The 20,903-nt window shown below is 36.1% G+C and overlaps 4 protein-coding genes across 4 annotated transcripts; 2 read left to right on the top strand and 2 right to left on the bottom strand.

Moving 5' to 3' along the window:
• Positions 1–1,305: 1,305 nt before the first annotated feature.
• TOC64-V (translocon at the outer membrane of chloroplasts 64-V) lies at positions 1,306–6,360 on the bottom strand. Its single transcript, XM_089624440.1, has 13 exons — positions 5,973–6,360; positions 5,729–5,881; positions 5,510–5,634; positions 4,683–4,808; positions 4,408–4,590; positions 4,151–4,295; positions 3,867–4,035; positions 3,353–3,487; positions 3,071–3,271; positions 2,653–2,780; positions 2,249–2,300; positions 1,915–1,984; positions 1,306–1,816 (listed from the first exon to the last, which is right to left on the bottom strand). Exons 1-13 carry the CDS (start codon positions 6,236–6,238, stop codon positions 1,734–1,736), a joined length of 1,836 nt encoding a protein of 611 aa, XP_089480566.1. The 5' UTR covers positions 6,239–6,360; the 3' UTR covers positions 1,306–1,733.
• A 1,320-nt stretch (positions 6,361–7,680) lies between these two features.
• Positions 7,681–11,120, bottom strand: LOC149387095 (putative protein phosphatase 2C 9). The gene is made up of 6 exons (XM_089623291.1): positions 10,735–11,120; positions 10,402–10,496; positions 9,715–9,954; positions 9,283–9,559; positions 8,324–8,478; positions 7,681–8,235 (listed from the first exon to the last, which is right to left on the bottom strand). The coding sequence occupies exons 2-6, from the start codon at positions 10,438–10,440 to the stop codon at positions 8,095–8,097; spliced, it is 852 nt and encodes a 283-aa protein (XP_089479417.1). The 5' UTR covers positions 10,441–10,496; positions 10,735–11,120; the 3' UTR covers positions 7,681–8,094.
• Positions 11,121–14,645: 3,525 nt separating this feature from the next.
• Positions 14,646–15,478, top strand: LOC149387094 (small ribosomal subunit protein uS10y). The gene is made up of 3 exons (XM_089622106.1): positions 14,646–14,853; positions 14,960–15,073; positions 15,177–15,478. The coding sequence occupies exons 1-3, from the start codon at positions 14,742–14,744 to the stop codon at positions 15,317–15,319; spliced, it is 369 nt and encodes a 122-aa protein (XP_089478232.1). The 5' UTR covers positions 14,646–14,741; the 3' UTR covers positions 15,320–15,478.
• Positions 15,479–16,943: 1,465 nt separating this feature from the next.
• AOX2 (alternative oxidase 2) lies at positions 16,944–20,469 on the top strand. Its single transcript, XM_089622105.1, has 4 exons — positions 16,944–17,284; positions 17,395–17,523; positions 19,029–19,517; positions 20,179–20,469. The coding sequence occupies exons 1-4, from the start codon at positions 17,054–17,056 to the stop codon at positions 20,236–20,238; spliced, it is 909 nt and encodes a 302-aa protein (XP_089478231.1). The 5' UTR covers positions 16,944–17,053; the 3' UTR covers positions 20,239–20,469.
• Positions 20,470–20,903: the final 434 nt, after the last annotated feature.

The raw sequence follows: 20,903 nt of genomic DNA, 5'->3' as shown, positions 1-20,903 counted from the left end.
AGAGCGGAGGTCTAGATCTAGATCTAGATTAGAAAAGAGGGAAATGACGCTCTAGGGTTTGAGAAATATATTATTTTCCTTATGTTATATTATGTACCTTATACGCAATATTGTTCACACAAAATACATGATTTCCTAAAAAAAAATGGTAATTTAGCAAAATAGTCAACTTAAACGTTGGGAATTGCTAAATAGCCAAGGTTTGATAAATATTAGGTAAATAACCAATTTTATATATTTACAAACGTAAATATTAAGTAAATAGTTACTGTCATATATTAAGTCATGTCATCATTTATGGTTATTTATTTAATATTTACCAAACATTGACTATTTAGCAATATCAAACGTTTAAGTTGACTATTTTTCTAATTTTTTGAAAAAAAAAATACATTTTATAAGTGTCACAGTTTATCACCGCGATTAATCTAGCTATAATATTAGGGTGTTCTAATTAAATAGTCAATTAAAATTAATAGATCAACGAAATAGTTAAAATTCGTCTAAAATAAAATCGCTAGGTCCGTTACTGCGGCCGTCGCGGACCTCGTTGTGACCATATGGACCACTGACACCAAAAAAGGCGCTCAAGTAGCTCGAGAAACTCATCACCGGGAAAGGAAAAGACCCTCCGATGCTCCTCATGTTCTCGTGAAACTCCTTGTAGTTGAACTCGACGTGAGCGACGAGAGTGAAGGCCTCGGTGACTCCCGTGAAGAGGAACTATAGCCACTTGCTCGAGAAGGATGAGTCAGCGCCCGCCTCTTGTCCTCGACGAGCCCGAAGATGGCTAGGGCCACCAGCGCGAGGCTTATCACCAGAATGGAATCACTCTCGTCACCACTTACATCTCCTCCACTTGTTGCATGCCCGAGAGCCTCCACGGGTTGCTCCGACCCGTCCGGGTTTATTTCATCCTTGTACAGAATGAAAGAGAGTGAAATGAGTTTAAGTAAATTGTTAGTTAGTTTTTAATAATAATAGTAACATTATAAGTATTTCAATAATATAATAATAATGAAATTTTAAAACGGAATTTTTATTCTGGTCTAATGTTACTACACGAAGAAAATTTAAGAAAATGGATGACGTTGTTTATCTATTACTTAATTAGAACTTTATGAGCTTAATAATTAATGGCATAGATTACTATGATAGGAGTCTTTCAAAATATACTAACTTATGTATAAAAAAACCAAATAAGTTGAACATAATTACAGCCATAACTATTGATTAGCAGAAATGCAGCGATGGAAGCGAATCCAAGAGTTTTGCAACGACCAAAGAAAGTGACACATAGAAAAGCACCGATAATATTAATAGAATGCATTGTCTTGAAAGCTCAAAAGTATTCAATGAGACATCACAGTAAATAATATCAAAACACCCGACGAAAGTCCGGTTATTCTTATTCTCGACGCGTATTGTTTGGCGTTTATGTTTTTCTCTTCGATATCCCGTTCTCGGTGGTTAAATCAAGCATCCACTTCCACAAAATTGGGAATGAGTGAAAAATACACAGCTCATGGCATTTCTCTAACCAACTTTGATCACGCAACTTAATAATATACAGAAGAATTTTTTTGCCGCTCGCAAAAAGGCGAAACTAGTCTTGACTTTCAAAGTTTTTTTTTTCCCTCGGTATTCACAACTTTCAAGCATTGTAAAATGGTCTCAATTCTTTAGGCACCAAGCTTCTCCAACGCGAAACCGAGGAAGAGAAAAACCACAGTTTAACTCATCAGTTTCCTTAGTCTTTTCTCGGCAATATTAGCAGTCTTATTGTGTGGTTCGAGAACAAGAGCATGCTTAAAATCTGCATCACAAACAAAATACTTTGGAAAAGAGAGAAGACGAAAGAAAAAAAAAAGACGAGCAAATCCAAGTTGTATAGGAACACCAGGATTCTCTCACCTTGAGCAGCCTCTTTATAACGAATAAGTGATTCTCTAGCTGTTCCACGTCTTAGATACGCCTTCACATTCTGTACACGGAGAATATCAAAACGCAACAGGTCATCATTCATAAGAGCATAGATTTAGCGAAGCGTCTCACTCTAATATATTTCTCCTACACGTTATAAGAGTTTTAGGTGACTAATCAATTAGCTTTGACTTCACTCGTGACAATCCATCATTGAGAAAAATAAATAACATGTATGTCACATATTTAAAGTGAAGCGATGACGGGTATTATGCGATTCTAGTTTGACAATGACTAGTATTGAGATTATGAGCTCGGACCGTACCTTCTTGTCAAGTTCGATCGCCTTACCAGAGTCGTCTTCTGCTTGCTGGAAGCTACATGATTAAAATCAGATTATAAATCAAACATCTAAAAAAATACCGAACAAAATGACGAACTATCATGTTGTGAAAAACTCAACAAGTGTCATACTGTTAAGAACCTCACTCATTTTATCAGTGAAAAATAGGCTAAACGTAATACAAAAATAGTTGTCGGACTTTCAAGCGGTCTCTTAGAAAGGAATTTCTTCCCCTCCCCAAAAAACCTATTGTAATCAGCTTGCTTTACTTCTCTACCAAAGTAGCTCTTGTTTATAGCCTGACAACTTTTAGCTATTCTATATTTGAATCCATATCTATTAATTATTTTAAGTCCAATATTCCTTTTATGCTAATACATACATACCAGCCCAACTCCAAATATGCAGCTGCCCGATTGCAATAAAACGTGGCATTTTCCCCATTTAACTTGATAGCTTCGCCGTAGTAATTCACAGCTTTATTCCATTGCCTTCCCTTGAAAGCAGCATTACCCTGAAAGTGAACTTTCCATAAATATAGGACCATCTTTCATATAAGTACTAGTCACTAGCTTAGTCTCGTGATTGCTCATTGGTTTAATTTTAATATTTTCTCTTTAAAAACAAAAACAAAAAAAGCTTACAAAATTATGTCAAATGTACCTAAATCCCAACCCACCAAAGTGGCATTGAGACTAACAAATCAGATCATCTAATTCAAATGACTCATGATTTAAGAGCAGTGACAAGAGAAAAATGAGCCAAAAGAAAATTAGTGGAGAGAAATAGCAACGATGATCAGACCTTCTCCTTTAAGAGTTCAGAAGCATCCATGTCGCCATTGGTATCTGGCAATGGCTCAGAATCCGACGCAGCAATGACTTGCTCTTGTAGACACGAATACATATCCAAAACTGTATCAAGGAGAAATTTATCCGCACCGTGGAATGACATAAATGAAACGGACATTGGGCAACTGTCGTATTTGCCAACTGGAACTGTAACCTGGTAACGAGAGCAAGTATTGTTTACAAATGGAATGAGCCGTTCCAAAAAAAATTAATAAAAAATAAAAAAAACATTCACCTGGCAACAACCAGACATGCTTGCAATGCTTGCTAAAGCAAGTGTCCTGTCAAGGAACTCGGACGAATGCCATTTTTTGGTACGAAGCTTTAATGGAGGATCAGCTACAGTAGGAAACACAAGTAGTCCATCATCCTGAAACACCAAGTATGGGTTAGGGTTTTTTTCTTCTTTTTATCGAGTTTCCTTTTTTTTTTTTAAAAGTACAAGTTGGGGTCTACGACGTAAATCGGTATTATACGGTTACTAAAAAAACACTTACTGATAAACAACCATAAAACCCATGATCAGTTAAAAGAACTTATAGTGAATCATCTTTTGGGAGGCGAGCCACGTAGAAATAAGGAGGAACCCGTTAAGAGATGAAAAAAATGGAGGTTTCGTGTCCACCAGTTAAAAAGAAATACAGGCTTGATACGGAATTATTAGTCGCGACATTATACAACATTAGAACAACGGTGGTAGTACAAACATTGATTGAGCAATATACAGTAGTTCTGGGAAAAAGAGATACCTTCAATAGACTCTGAAGAGCAGCTCGCATCTCTGTCCTAACTTTATATAAAATCTTAATGTTGTCGTGTGTAGTCTTAATTGCTGCATAAATACGATCTGATACATGAGGTCCAAACTTCGCTTTCGCTGATTTTATCCACTCTTCATGGTTTGATTTAAATTCATAACTGAAGGGAATAACCATAACAAAATCAGGAGTTTATGTCAACAGAAAAGTTAGATATATTTTACACTTCAAATACCAATTAAAAGGAGGGGATTCAAAACTAATTCTGAAATTACCTTTGCAATGAAAACATTGCAGACGACAAAGCTTTCAAACAAAATGTACCATCTTGAAGATTTGTCGATACTTCAGAGAACCCTTTGAGACTAGGTGCCTTGGAAGCAATATACTTCCCAAAGTTCATATGTTTTGGTGGCATATCTGCAGATGAGACAATTTTACGAGGGAATTCTCACTTTTGCAATATATAGGCAGATTAAAAAATTGCAGCTAATTATGAACCCCAGATTTTTGCCAGTTCAAGCAAACTTACATCCAGATAGGGTTTCAATCACTTTATTGACAACATGTCTAGTCCTTTGAGTGGGAATTTTAGAGAGCTGAAAAAGATCATCAGCGAAAATTAAGCGCCTTGGCCTTCTAGTTTCCACTGATTTCAGCTGAAGCAAGGCATGTCCAGCTCGATGTAGAACGGACGGGTCACGAGAAAACAATCCTTAAATATCAAGACAATAAAAAAAAGATTAAGAAAATAATTTTGAGGAGAAATTTAAACGGAATGGACTGGAACTCTGTTTTTTTGCATACCAACGGTGTCCAAACTTTGTGAATTGGGCAAAACACCAATCATGGACACAGCTCCGTGAGACGGTCGAAATCCAATTACACCACAGAATGAGGCTGAGATTCTTATGCATCCAGTTGTATCGGTGCCTATTGTAGAAAATATAAATTGAGAGGATCTTCAAATACAAACACGGACACACTTGTGGATAGGAGATACACATTTACCTATGTCTATAGTACCGGTAATCAGATATATATACGAGTAGAATAATAAATAGACAATGTTAATGAAAGTGTATCAGGACATATTGACTAGTCGCTATAAGTAGAGCTTGAATAGTACTGATATAGCCGAGCGAATTTCTAAAAAAAAAAAAAAAAAAAAAAAAAAAACAGAACAAGGCAAACTCGTATCTTCCAGCAACTTTTTTGACTCATTTTACGACACAAATATAAAAACGGCGCGAAAAGTTACACGATGAGAACAAATTACTGAGAGGATCTTTAAATGTAAACAAACACGGACACACTCGTAGATAGGAGATACACAATTAGAATATAGACAATAAAAATAAATAATGTTGATGAATTTGTATTCAGAACATAAACAGTCGCTATAAGTAGAACTTAAACAAGCATCTGGAACAGAACAAAAACATCCGAAGCTACATTCTTAGCAGACACTAATACTGATTCAACCGAGTGGAATTCTACAGAAAACAGAACAAAGCAAACAAGAAGCGAAACACACATCTCTAACAACTTTTGTTGGCCAATTTGCAACAAATATCAGAAAGGAGAAAAAAGGTACAAACTTGAACAGCCATTTTCAATACAATTGCAATTACCAAGAGCGAAATCGACAAGACCAGCAGCAACAGAAACGGCTGCTCCGCTGGCCGAACCGCCAGGGATACACGAAGGTACTTCCGGATTAATTGGTGTACCGTAATGAACATTCTCTCCAGTCAATCTGAGCCAATTCGATAGCAAATTTAAACATCAATACTAAATTTTCTATCTATATATAGAGAGATATGTATGTGCAAACAAGCCTTTTCTTTTACCCATAGCCAAGCTCGCCCATGACAGTCCTTCCAACACATTTGGCGCCATTCTTCAGCATCGCCGTCACAGCTATCGCCGTCTTTTCCGCCGCCTGGTGACTCCGCCGCCAGTCCCGGCTCCCGAAACCGGTCAAGTAATCCTTCACCTCAAAGCTGTTAAACGTTTCAAAACCCTAAGCACCGAAAAAAACAAATCAAAGAGAGAAGAGCTCGAGATCAGATTTCCAGAGAAGTAGAACCAGACATGTCGGAGATGGCGAACGTAAGGCCAGCGAGGGAAAGCGCGGCGGCGGGGGGCGGCGGCTGAGGAAACGGAAGGAGCTCGAATCGCTCGACAAATGCTCCGAAATCCTCTCTGTGGATCGGATTAATTGCTCCGGCTCTTCTTCTCCGGCGAGTTTCGGCGGCGGCGATGACGACGACGATCCCGGCGACGCCTACCCCGACGGCGATCCAGGTCTTAGGGTTGGAAGACGCGCTGGCCTTTGCGAGCTCGAGAGGCTTCCACATGATCGGCCGATCAAAGAAGAAGATGAAGAATCTTGTGACGATCGTCAGAGGGTTTTGCGAGGGTTTAACTTTATATGCTTAGAGTTAGACGAAAGAAAGGTGTGTGTGCGCTTTATTTTTTCATTACTAAATTACTAGTTAAAGTGACGTCATGACATCTTCATATATTTTTAAGTCCGCTATGATATTCGTATAGTCGTATAAAAACTCAAATTTTACCAAATAATTATTCTTTTATAAATTTTAAGTAAATAATCATAAAATTTTATTAATAAACCCATAAAAACATGAATAGTTCTAAATATTTATTAATAGTTAAAAGTAATTATCAGACTCCAAAAACATAAATAAAATGCTAAAAATATTCAAATAATGTCACATCAGCATAATGATTATTTACTTAAAATTTTTTAAAAAAATTAATGTCTTAATTACTAAATTAATTATATTTTGAATTTATACGTATATTTTATATTTATTTAACCAATATAAGGCAAGCTGACGAGAAATTAACCCTAAATTTCACGTGAATGCTGAAAATGAGTTCGAGTTTCGCTTTTATACCCTGGTATTCGTTTAAAAGTACACTGAACCACGCCAATTTTTGTGAATCGGGAACTGGATCACTTACCGTCCAGTTCCCACCGGTTCTTAAGGAATCTATTGATTTTGTACGGAATCGTGCCGCGACCATTCCTAAACTCGATTTTCGGACAGGCCGTCCCGAAATTTTAAACCTCAGGTGATCGATGAAACCAATTTGATATTAGAGATTTATAGAAAACCAACAAGTAGCAAGGTACACTGTGTTGAGACTTGAGAGTGGCATAAAAAAACAAGAAAAACCAACCACCTAAACGAGCGCGTTTCAATGGAATACTTGCTCGCACGTGCGGAAAAAAAAAAAAAAAAAAAAAAAGGAAGATAGCGTGATTGATTATCATCAATGCACTGATGATACTAAATTACTATAAGAGGTGAAACCCACCTGACATTATAATAATAATCATTTTCTATATATATATATATATATATATATATATTATATAGGTAAAGAAAACATGCTGTTAAATTTTATTTTATTTAGCAAAAAAAAAGAAGGTTACCCAAGGAAATAGCCGTGGAGGCCACGGCTAACTTGTTGCCGAAGCAACACATTGCTATGGCAGATACAAAGCGATCGGACTTCTTCTTGCTGATATCGGACAACTGTGTTCAAAACAAAGATATTAATCTAATTTCTCTTTAGACGGCCTTAATTAGTGTTACTCACTGTTGATAATAACTAATAAGTCAAAAGTTGGGGAAGATGAATCTTGTTCTATCAACGAAAAAATGGCTAAAGAAGAGAAACAAAAATTGGAGGTAAATAAGACACTAAAACACACACAAACCAGAAAAAAAAAAAAAAAAAGAGCACACAAGATGACACAGTTGGGAAAAGTTCCAAACAGAAATGTAATTGCGACGAGAAAAAAAATAATTACAAAAATATTCACTTACACGAAAGCGAGTTGTTTTTCCTGGTATACCATATATGTATCCCCACTACAAGCAATAATATATATAAAGTTGACCGTTGACGGACTTCAATATACTTTGAAGTCTCATATGCAAATTACACAAAAGACAATTTATGGTATGTATCTACACCCCTCTCAATTAACTAAATAAAAATAAATAAATAAAAAAAGAGCAAATATAAAAACCCCACAACAAACAAGCTATAGGCAACAAAGTAAAATTTTACATGGTAATAAAACCAACAAAATAATATATATATATATATATATATATAATTTTGTAGCCTTACTTCCTAGAAGCAAATAAAACTCTCCTGGAAGATCGAAACCGTTTCAGCCCTTGAAACGAACGACGATGATCGAAATGTCGTCTTTGCTATCTTTGTGTAGCGCTGCGGCGGCGAGTTGCTTCGCTGCCCTTTGAGGGTTTTTGCTCTTTTTCGCAATATCTACGGCCTCTTGGTTAGACATGACCTGAAAATTAAATAGACCCCAATAAATAACGGCCGGAAAAAAATGTGATAACTATAAGAAGAAAAAAAATTAAACAAATTGCTGTTACCTTCCATAGGCCATCGCTGGCGAGGATGAGAACATCGGTATCAGAATCGATCTTTGCAGATTTAATGTCGGGATCGGATCGAAGGTGTGACTTTAGGTTCTTGTCCCCGAATGCTCGAGAAACGGCCAGTTGACCGTTTACCCGGGCCACATCTCCTGGTACAGATAATAATATAAATTTAAACCCCTTTTTCTTTAAACATTATAAAAAAAAGCATGGAATGAATGAGCTAATGAACCAAAAAAGATGATCAAGATATGTGAGAGTGGTTCACCCAAGTTGTTGTAGTAACCAACAGAAAGTAAAATTCTTGTTATTGTGATGTGTAAGCTTAAGGAATGACTTCTTAAAAAACGACCCGAAATGACTATGAAAATAATAATAATAATAATAAAACACGCTATAATTCAAAGAAACCGAATAAAATGGGAAAACATGGCAAGTTATTTGGATTGTGAATGTACTCTTGACAAAACCCACAACAAACAAGCTATATTCAAAGTAAAGAGAAACCAGCCAACCAACCAACCAACCAACCAACTTAATTCACCTAGCTCCTTAAATGGGATTGAAGCTTTGAATGAGTCAAAGAGTCACATCATTCCAAAATGTGTATAAATGAAATGTGGTTCGGAGTCAAACGGGTAAAATAGGAGTAGATGCCAACATACTATATGCCTCATCTAAATTATATATATATTTTTAGATTACTAGCTATAGAAAGAACTTATACATTGTTGAGTTTTACAAGCTTTGGAGATAAATGAATCTTAAAAAACAAAGGCGGAGCCACTCTTTGGGAAAATTAGTACATCTATTTTTTTTTTTACATTTTAGACCAAATTTGTATAAATCTTATCTTATACGCCCCTGAATTTTTTTTTTCTCATAAACCCCCCTGTATTGAAATCCCGGGGCGGGACATAATAATAAAAGTTTCATCGTGTACAAATTCAAACCTGGCATGTTGGAGACAAAGCCGCCTCGGTCCTCGATGCTGTCGCGCTCGGTGTTGGGCTCGTGATCCGTGCTCATCTGAACCGCTTGGCCTCTCTTTGACAGCACCGCTCGAGAGTCCCCCAAATTCGCGACCCACAACTTCCGACCGTCCACAAGGATCGCCGTCACCGCCGTCGACCCGCCTCGCCCCAAGTCCGGGCTGTGACTCAGAATCGCTTGGTCCGTCCTCTCGTAAGCTTTCGAGATCGTCCCTTTCGGGTCCGTCCAAAACTCTTCCTACAAACCGCCCAAAAAAAATACATTAGCGTAACATTGCTTCTTTTCTTTTCTTTTCCTAACGGTACGTTCACTAAAACTAGAAACGGAACACCATTTGAATAAAACTCGAGCGATATTGAAGACCACTTTGCGTGAGAGTTTTTGAGCCTCACGTCTTTCAAGATGTTGGCGAAGAGATTCTTCTGCAGATACGCGGGAACGCTGTCTCCCAAATGGCCGTCGTAGATCGCGAAGAGCCCGACTTCATGGCCGTGCGATTGGGCGAACTTGGCCACGTGATAGTCCTCCATCGGGTGATTCGCTTTGCCTTTGACCAAGCTGTAACCATACTTGACCGGGTTCTGGTGGCTCCGACCCTTCCCTGAGCTACACGAAGATCTATTACCCATGACCTGGCACGAAGATAAGAAGGGAAGAAAAAAAATGAAGCAGCTTTTGAAGAAGCTAGGAATTTTTTTTTTTTTTTTTCGGAGCCGAGCCCCATGGTTCTTGTTGACCGTAAATTATCAAACTTTATTCCCTTAGATTCCTCCTAAAAGCCATAGACGAGTGACTCGATCTCGTTCTCTGTGTATTTCCATAGAAAGTCTTTTCATGAAATTTTGTAAACTGATATGTCTGAGCAAAGCCTTTACAAGGAGACAAATATCAAGCTTTTGTTAACCCTTGCATGATATAATTTAAAAATAAAAATAAAACTCATGTCTTCTATATTATCTCCAGATAAAACATGGATTGTTACCCCGAAAAAAAAATCGTAGAACTACAGGCAACATATATACAAATAAAATAAAACAAAATAAATAGTGAAGAAAAAAGAAAGATATATATAAACTCACCTGAGAATAAACAGAATTGAAGCAGCAAAAATTATCCATAGATTTAAATCTGAACTCTAAAGCCCTCGATTATTTCACTCAGCCATCTACCACTTCTGCAGGAGAAGAAAGAAAAAGTGAAAGCTTTAATCAAATTCAACTGAACTATTCTTCAGAATATATATCAAAGCATGGAACTTTGATCATCAAAAAGGATAATTCAACCCTGCCCCAAATCAAAATTAAATAAAAATTCAATAAAAATATAAAATAAAATAAAATTAAGATAACACCTGAATCTGTGGGTATGTGCTAAGAATCATAAAAATACTAGTATCAAAGAATAATCCTTACCGATCCGCCAAACAGCTAATTTCCCCAAGAACAGAGCTGCAAAACAAAGACTTGAAATTTCCTATTTATTTGTGTTATTGACTTCTTTTTTAGAGAGGGAAATACACCAAAGATATAATTTATCCACAACCACCTTTGAGAAACAGAAAATTTTAATATATTATATCGGGTATACAAACAACATCCAAATAAAAAGTTGAAGATGTAATCTCTGTTTGTAGTTTAATTTTTCCTTCTTCTCTTTTCTTTTCTAGTTTTGTATGGAAGAATGAAAGAGAAATGAAAGATGAAGAAGAAGAAGAAAAACAAGACACCGAAGAAAGTCTACTTTGAGGAGGCAAAGAAAATGGCTGCCCAAAAGGCAGAGCTTGCTGTTATTGACTTTTTTTTCTTCTGTTTTGTTTTTTTTTTTTTTTTTGGTTTAATTTTACTGACACTGTTGTTTTAGCTTTTGTTTTATTATTAATTGAATATTATTATTATTATTTACAGCTGTGTTTGAAGTTGAACTTTGAACTTTGAGGTTTCATAGATTTGATCAAAATTAAAGATAAAAAAGTTAACAAATAAAATATATGAATATTAATATTGAGGGCATTGGTTCGGTCACCTCTGGACTGTTTGTTTGTGGGGACATGACAAAGAAGCGTCCTTGCTGGCCTTTCTTTCCAAAGTCAGCCACTTCTTTTCTTTTTTCTTTTTTCCTTTTTTATATTTTTCATTTAATTAATTATTTTTATTAAAAAATATATTAATAATTTCAAGAAGTTTCTGTGGTGTTTTTTAATTAGTGAATTAAAACATACATGATTATTATTATATACATAATTATACGTATAATTAGTGGGTCCAACACGCTATTTAGGGGGTGATACACCACATTTTTATGTTTATGAAAGCATCCTCTACTTTTCAAAGTCTTCCAAGTCTCCTTCCCTGGCCATTAGGATATATCCCAATTTGTGCCGAGAAGTTTGATAAATTGTGTGTGAAAATAACTTTAATTTATATTCTGATTTCAAATAAACAATACTCATAAAGACAAATTTAAAATTATTTTTCGGCCACACTAACAAAGAATAACGAAAGTAAAATTGCAGGAAAAAAAAAATCAAGGTAAACTTATCTGTAAGAAATTTGATAAGAAAAAAATTAACAAATAAGCGTAAAAGTTCACGTATTAGCTTGAAATTAGTAATTGAAAGTCGTAAATTTGTATACAACTTCAATGGTTGAGTATGCACAATTTTGTGATGTTACGGAAGAAAAAAATGTTAAAGAATCACAATTAGATTTTTTTTTTTTTTTTTTGGTGAGTTTGAACTCATGATCTTATTCATTTGAATGTAGTATGCAATTATCATTTTGGTTAGCCAAGAATCAAAACAATTGACAAGTCATTTTGGTTACGACGCTTCTGTTCTCTTTTTCTCTCTCTCTCTCCAAAAGGGAAAAAAATCTAAGGTTTTATCTACAGAGACGCCATCGTTACCGGCTCCCTCCTAGGTCCAAGACGCCCAGCGCGACTTCGACCTGAGGGAAGAAAAACGTTCTAAATCTTATCTGCATAGTCAGTCTCTCTCAATTCTCTTGTCTCTCCTATCATTTATGTTTTGAACCATCCTCTTCGGTGATTTTTCCCGTCCAACTCATCCCAAATCCGACAACTCTCCCAGAGTCGTCGCTCCCGGCGTCGCCCTAATCTGGAGTTTGGATTTGTTTGTTGCGGTGGGTCGTCTTGTTGATGGGTGCAGGTTAGAGCACTTTGAGATCCCGATATGTCATGTTCAGTTGGCGAGGGTGCAACGCTTCGAATGTCTGGAAGGATGGGGTATCTTGTAAGGAAGGACTGTTGTCCTCATCGGGGAATATCGGAGATCAGAGGCGGGGTGTGGACTAACTTTCGGTGTGTCTTGGATTACATGGATCATTTTTATGGGATTTTTCTTTAGTATTGTGCTTGTTTGATATTTTAGTTCTTTTGGTTGTATTTTGGATTTGTTTGTTAAGTACTCTTCTTAGTGGTCTTGTTGTTTTGGTTTGATTTTAATGGAATACGGATTAGCTGTCATCCCCCGTACCAATTTGGGCTTTCTGTTAGATTTTAATCTATACAGACATACAAAATTATCTTTTTTATGGTCATTGTACCCTAGTTGATTGAATCTATCCACTAACCATTTTAGGTATTTTGAAAGAGTCATATACGTACTCGAGTTTGAATGTGCTATTCATTTTTCCCTCGATCGGAAGCAAGTACAATATGCTATTATTTGTACTTGATGTTAGATTCACTTCGTCTCGAGTCTTTGATATACACTGTAATAAGATGTTATTTTCATATATGTGTTGGTGTTTTACCGTATTATTAATGGAAGTTCGATGCATTTAAAAAAAATCGACTTTTTGAGTTCCCAATGTTGTACATTCTTTTTCCTTTAAAAGTATCTTGATTCATATAATGAAAAATATATTCTTCTTATTGTGGTTGAATAATAAATAGAAAACTAAAGATGTTCATTTTTTACAAGAGTAATGTTAAAATATCAATTAGATGTATAATTTTATCAAATTTATCTGGACACGTGTGAAATGTTTTTTTTTTCACCAACATTCGAAGTTTTCTATTTTAACCATATTTATTCAGAAATGCATTTTACACTACTATGATATAATAGTTTTCTTGTTGCTTGAATTGGTATCCGTACAATAAATGAAAATGGTTAGCATTTTAGGATGGTCCACTTTTGAATTCTTTGTTCACTTTGTTTGACTGATTTAATGGCGTGTTGGGAAATTGTGGAACTCGCTCTTGCATGACCACACTTGAAAAGAAAATCACGAAAGCCTATTTTGACAAAATTAATATGTAATTTTGTTTTTTTAGTGGCGTGCTTAGAATACATCATACAATTAAAAATCTGAGGAAAAATCAAAAGTAATTAATGAAAATTCGGGACAAATAGTCACGTTTCAAATTCCATATCAAGATGTTTAATTAAAAAAAAACAAATTTAGCACATACGACGTGAAGTTCTCGACAAACTGATTAGCGTGTTGTATGGTTGACTTATCACATAGGCCGCGCTTATAAGAAGTTGTGTCACGATTCTCGACTTGTCGAATAGGCAACGCTGATGATAAGGTATGTTGCAGTGCAGTGTAAGTCATCGTGGTGCACCACAGAGTCGAGATGATCTGCGAAAGGATTGATGGCTAGCAGAAGCCTTCGCCGAAGAATGATTGTCGGGCTTTGGCCGATGTGCTAAGATGAGGTCATCATCCACGGTGCGTGTCGCAATGTAGGGTGGTGGATGGCTCGAATTATATGAATGTATTCCATATGATAATATCGTACGAGAATAGTTTTATTTGATAATGTAGGCTGGCTTAGTCGTTTTTCACAACAAACATTGATTCTATGATAATATCTTACGAGCCATATGTTTAACTTGTATGTATAATAACGGTTGCTTTGTTAGAAGATTGGTGTTTAGAATCTTGAACACTTTACACTTCACAAAATAGTTCCTTGGAACGATTTTTATTTTTCTTCTTAACTCATTGTGATTTACTTGGTCAAAGAAAGTAGCATCATCATGCCACTATAAACACACCATTGAAACACAAAAAAGTCTTTCATGTTGAAACTTAGGGGTTATTATTGTAATTTTCCAATTTAATTGATGATACATGATTGTGATACATCGTAAAATGCCAGATTGGAAATATTAAAAAGAAAAATAAAATAAAAATCAGTATTTTTTTTCCCAAAGCATGAATAGGGTTACGGGCCGATAGTAATGGATACAATCAAGAGGCCTACGGGCCGGTTCTCACTTAAAACTCCAAATCAAAGTCCAAATCGAAGCCCATTCTTAAGCCCAAGCCCAAACAATATATATAGAGTTTCACAAGCAATACGTTAGGGTTTCTCTGCATCGTTGCTCTCTGATAGTACAGACGAACGCCAATCGCTTCATCACCTTCTCATCTCAGTGGTAAGAATGGCGTACGCTGCGATGAAGCCGACGAAGCCAGGGCTCGAAGACCCTCAGGAACTTGTCCACAGGATCAGAATCACACTCTCCTCGAAGAACGTCAAGAACCTCGAGAAAGGTCTCTCTCTCTCTCTCTCAGCACTCTTTCATTTTTCCCCTTCAAATCAATCACAAAATTAGGCAATTTGAGAGTTAGGTTATAATTAGGATGTATCGTTGGACAGTTTGTGGCGATTTGGTCCGGGGAGCGAAGGACAAGAGGCTTAAGGTCAAAGGACCGGTGAGAATGCCGACCAAAGTTTTGAACATCACCACCAGAAAGTCTCCTTGCGGAGAAGGTATAAATGATAATCGACGATCAATGTGTTCTTTCTTGTTCCGATAATTGAATATTTTCGAGCTCAGTACAAATTTTGTCTTCCTTTTTTTTTTGTTCTCCAGGTACGAACACCTGGGACAGGTTCGAGCTTCGCGTTCACAAGCGCGTGATCGACCTATTCAGCTCACCGGACGTGGTGAAGCAGATCACTTCCATCACAATCGAACCAGGCGTCGAGGTCGAAGTCACCATCGCCGACTCTTAAATTTGAATTTATGATCGCCTTCTCTTTGTGGCCATTTTGTGGCGTAGTTTTATTTTTGTAAGTTTACTGTTTTGTGGTGAAGAATCTTCTTCTTTTTTTTTTCGTTGGGTTTACTATATTCAAAATTTTGGATGCTTCTATATACACTTAGTTCGATTTCGCTGTGCCATGCACATTCTCATAGCGCACTTAGTTGAATTCTGATAGCTGTTTGGCTTTACCAAATTTGAAATATTTTGCTGCAACCTCTAGTATTAAGGCTTAGGTATAGCTTAAATTGATTTCTTAATTTGAGGCCAACCATCCCTGGTAATTATCTTCGGAGCTCTACTAACTAGAGGACTCTATCTTCTGGGTTACAATACTTTTCCATTATGAAGTAATGTGAAAAGTTAGAGATGATTACAGAAAGTTTTACCATGAATTATGTTTTATTATCCTATGGCTTTTACCTTGTGTCCCATCAACACTTGGTTGCTTGGTAACCAAAAACAAGCGATTTACCGAGTTTACTTGTGTGAACATTTATTCAAAAGTTTAGATTTTTAAACATACAAAAAGCAAAAAAAAAAAAAAATACTTGTACATTAGTGCGTTTGCAATAGAAATTGTTAATATGGATGGTTAATAGTATTATTTTTGTCCTTGTGTAATACCTCAAGCAATTGCGGATATCATAAAACACTCTTCCTATTGTATCGTGTTATTCAAAAGTTTAGATTTTTAAACATAAAAAAAGCATAAAAAAAATATTTGTACAGAAGTGCGTTTGTATAATAATTGTTAATAGGGATGGTTAATCGTATTATTTTTCTCCTTGAGTAATACCTCAAGCAATTGCGGATATCATAAAACGCTCATCCTATTGTATCGTGTTAATGCACAGAATTGGAATTGAAATTGAAAACTTGCTCTGTTTATCGCTTTGTTAATAATGCTTATAATGCAGTCTTGTGCATCTCTGCAATGCAAAAAAAAAATAATAATAATAATAACATTTAACATAATGTATAACATTTAACACCTGTTAGCTTGGAAGTTGCAACCGTTAGATTGTTGTGTAGATAAAAGAAATAACAAGAGAGAAAATGTAAAAAAGAAAACAATTCAAAATGTACGACTATTAAAATCCAAGTAAAATTGTATTGCTCTCCTTACTATCTCCGTTACTCTACTATAAAAATTTCAGTGCACTAGAGAGTTTCGACGTTCTCTTGAATTTTCTTGCAAATTTTATTTTTACTTGCAGATTTTATTTGCATTTTAAAATCATGGTTCCAACTTCCAAATATATGGTGATTTGAATGATGGGCAGAATAAAAAGAGTTGCAACAAATTGGAAATAAAAGCGACAGTCAGGTGTTTTAAAAATGAGTGAATAGAATATTAGAAATAGAATGCAATGGAAGGGAAGTGATGCACTCAAAGCGAAATTCGCGGGAATTGGACTATCAAATCACAAACGTCGCAGTCCACTGAATTAACTTACGCCCGTATGTGTATCCCAATCCTGACCGTCAAAATTTGCTTCTCCTCCAAGAAATTTCATCAAACGGTTTTAAGAAGCCCAGACTCGTATAGACTCGAAACACCACACCGATTAAAGTCTCTTTCAACGCTCCTTCACCTTTCTCGCGTGTAAAGCACAGAGTGGTTTGATCCTCCAAGAAAACTGGAGAGTTGAAAAAGAAACGTCTCGAAAATCTGAAACAGAAGTAGGAAGAAACGAAAGCGATGATTCGTATCGCAGCAAGGTCTCTGATCAACAGTCGCGCTTCCGCGGCGAATTTCCCGGCCATGGCGGCGGCGAGAGCGATGTCGAGCGTCGCGCCGGGGATACAGACGCCGCCTCCGCAGAAGACATCGGAGGCGAAGGGGAAATTGTCTCCGTCGAGCTACTGGGGGATTTCTAGGCCGAAGATCACGCGCGAGGACGGGACTGAGTGGCCGTGGAATTGCTTCATGGTTATGATTTCTTTCAACTAATATATCTGTTGTTTTGAATATTACTGAATCATGGTTGTGTAGATTGAAGATCTAATGTAGTTTATTTTGTCGTTGTGAAAATTGCATAGCCATGGGACAGTTATTCCGCTGATGTATCGATTGATCTGGGGAAACACCACGTTCCGAAGAGTTTTGCTGATAAATTTGCCTATCGGACTGTGAAGGTTCTGAGAATGCCTACTGATTGGTTCTTCAAGGTTTGTTATTCGAGCTTTCTCTATGTTTAACAATAGTCTATAAAATCACTGTGATTTTTGTTTGTTCACTTAAAATGACAGAAAATGAATAGAAATTAGAACAGTGATGGTACATATTCGAAGGTTATTGATGTTGAGTACTGTATTGATACGAGTACTTTGCTCTATCAGAAATGCTTTTCAGATGTTAGTGAATGTGTAAAATATGATTTGTATAACTTATTCATGACGTTTATATATGCTTGCATATATGTACGTCTTTTTCTGCATGGAAAAATTTCAAAAAATTGGGTTTGGGACTATATCTTCAATTTCAATTCATTTTTAACATTTGATATCGCGGTTTCCTTGAGCCGATGTACTTGTGTTCATTGATGCTCAAAGAAAGCAATAGAATTAGAACTGCGTAGTCTGCATATATATGTGTATATGATTTTCATTGTGTTCTGTGGCGTTTACACTGTTTGGAAGGTGGAGGGAACGGAAAACTTGTTGATTTTGACAGGTTTGGTTGTTTGCCATTTTAAATTCGTCTCTGAAATTTTGAAAATTTGTGTGTTTTTTTTTTTAATTTTATTAATGTTATAACAAGAAATACACCACGAAACAATCCATCCACACATAATTCTCTCTTTTCTGCCAAACAAAACTAAGGAAATGCATGACTGATTCTTTTTCTTTCCATTTATTCCCTAGTAAAATAATTCATCCTTTCTTCTTTCCTTCCTTCTTACCAAAACATAAAACGTTGTCCTTTAAAAATTAGTATCTGTTCATAAGTTCAATGCCCATGGTGATATTTGTTCATATCTTGAATTCATGGATGAGTGTCTAGAATGTTAGCTTATGAGCTGTTACACTCCAGTATTTCAGCGGAAAAAACTCATCAATTCAATTTTAGCCTTTTGAGTTCACCCGTATTGCTCAATTGAAATCTAACAACGAACACGATCCTATAATTTACCGTCATTTTCAGGGTAATTCACTTTAAGCACAACGATAAAAAGTTGTAGATTAGGTCACACACATACAAAATTTGGATCCATGGAAAATAGGATTTTTAGTAATGAGTAGACAATGGGATTGAATATAGATAAGTTAAAAGATGTTAGTATTTACTGTATACATAACAGCTATTATGGTAATATATTGGTGAGGGGCGAAGATGGTTTTTTTTTTTTTTTGGAGAGAGCAGACCTCCCAACATATTCTGTTTATCTTGTTTTCTTTTAATACAAACAGTTGAGGTTCTTAGCGCATACATGAATCGAATAATTAATATATTTTAGTATGGAAGAAAAAATATATAGAGACATGCTCAGAAATATTTAGGTTCTAAAAAAATATATTTAACGTTTTTTTGGAGACATTTTTATCTTTCTTATAAAAAAAAAATATTGGTACAAATGATTAGTACTTGTGTTTAGGGTTCAATCTCTTATTTTTTCTAAAAACTTCTTCTACTTTATATAATAAATATATGTATATATATATATATGTTGCAGAGGCGATACGGGTGTCGAGCGATGATGCTTGAGACGGTGGCGGCGGTGCCGGGCATGGTGGGAGGAGTCCTCCTCCACCTGAGGTCTCTGAGGAGGTTCCAGCAGAGCGGCGGGTGGATCAAAGCCCTGCTCGAGGAGGCCGAGAACGAGAGAATGCACTTGATGACTATGGTGGAGCTCGTGAAGCCCGTCTGGTACGAGAGGCTTCTGGTCCTCGCCGTCCAGGGCGTCTTCTTCAACGTCTTCTTCGTGCTCTACATCGCCTCCCCAAAAGTGGCCCACAGGATCGTCGGGTACCTCGAAGAGGAGGCGATACACTCCTACACCGAGTACCTCAAAGATCTCGACGATGGGAAGATCGAAAACGTCCCTGCCCCGGCCATCGCTATCGACTACTGGAAGCTCCCCAAGGGCGCTCGCTTGAAGGATGTCATCATTGTCATCCGCGCCGATGAGGCTCACCATCGCGATGTTAACCATTTTGCATCGGTAAGATTTATTTGCTTATCACTTGCGCTATCTTTATTCACGGTGTGACCCAAGTGTTGGTGGTCTAGTGGTCAAGTTCTTGGTTTATTTCCAAGAGGTCCTGAGTTCGATTCTCACCAACACCTGGGTACCCACCTAGCAATTGCTAGTGTTTCAAGTTCCCAAATGTTGTGGGGTCAGGCAGGGAACAGTAAATAAAAAAAAAAATCTTTATTCACGGTGTGCATGTCTGGTCTGGTGGTTGGTCTCACAACTGTGGACGAAACCGTTTGGGAAAATCGAGAATGGTTCGGACCACATAAGAAGGTTAATCAAAGCGGACACCAAACTGTTTAGACTGTTTAATCTTCCAAATTCAAGAAAAATAAATAATTTCAATAAATTTAAGTCTTAACATAAACACACTAACAATTAAGATGTTCAACTCAAACTTATGTGTTCAACTAAAATTTTATAAGTTCTAAGTGTCTTAGAAGTTCTAAAAACACAGAAAAATTGTATTTTTTGAACTGCTGTGAACTGTTTGACCGGCGGTTTAAAAGATGGGATGTCCTGTACGGTTTATGATATTTCGGTATCTCCGCAAACCCCTATTCTCAAATCACTATTTTATTTTCGATCTTTCGAGTACTGAATTGGTTCTGTTTTTTGTTGTTGTCAGGATATCCAATTTCAGGGAAAAGAACTGAGAGAAGCCCCAGCCCCTCTAGGATACCATTAGATATGGTCTTTCCTATGTGGATTCATGGATTTGAAATAATGTCAAAAAGAGATTCTCGTCAGTCGTCTATGCAGTAAATCTTGGTATATGAAATGCCCATGGATTGATAAGTCGGATTAGTTAAAACTTTTTCTGAGTATTAAATGGTGGTTCATGCTTGTAATGTTTTTCCTAGTCTTCTGTGTGTGTATATATTGGCATTAAAATGATAAGACGTCTAATTTAGTAGGATTTAAGGATATTTCTAAATTCTTTAAATTCATAACTCTTTCTGTAGTAAAAAAAAAACAGAGATTGACTTAAATCCATTCATCCGAATATTTGGCCTAATTATAGCCATGAACATCAGTAAAAGAAAAAATAACATATATAATACTTTGTGTTTTAATAAAATGAATAATGTAATTTTTGGTTTTAAAAAATTTCGAGTTCATATATTCTGTTTTAAGTAAAATGATGAAATTATACCCTGAAATGAATAAAAGTGCCACAAATCTTATTTTCATTGATATTGATTTATATATGAAAAGTCAAATCAAATCTAAATCAGTCCCTTAATTTTCAAATTCTCAATTTTAAAATAAAAATAGTCTTAAATTAAAATTAAATAATAAAATTCATATTTCCCAAGAGATGATTTCATTTCGTGCTTGAATTACAACTAT

The sequence above is a fragment of the Urtica dioica genome, chromosome 8 (assembly GCF_054948205.1).
Source record: "Urtica dioica subsp. dioica isolate 48M chromosome 8, U.dioica_male_clone48M_v1_H2, whole genome shotgun sequence".
NCBI classification, from domain to species: Eukaryota; Viridiplantae; Streptophyta; class Magnoliopsida; order Rosales; family Urticaceae; genus Urtica; species Urtica dioica.
This window is presented reverse-complemented; position numbering and strand designations above follow the sequence as displayed.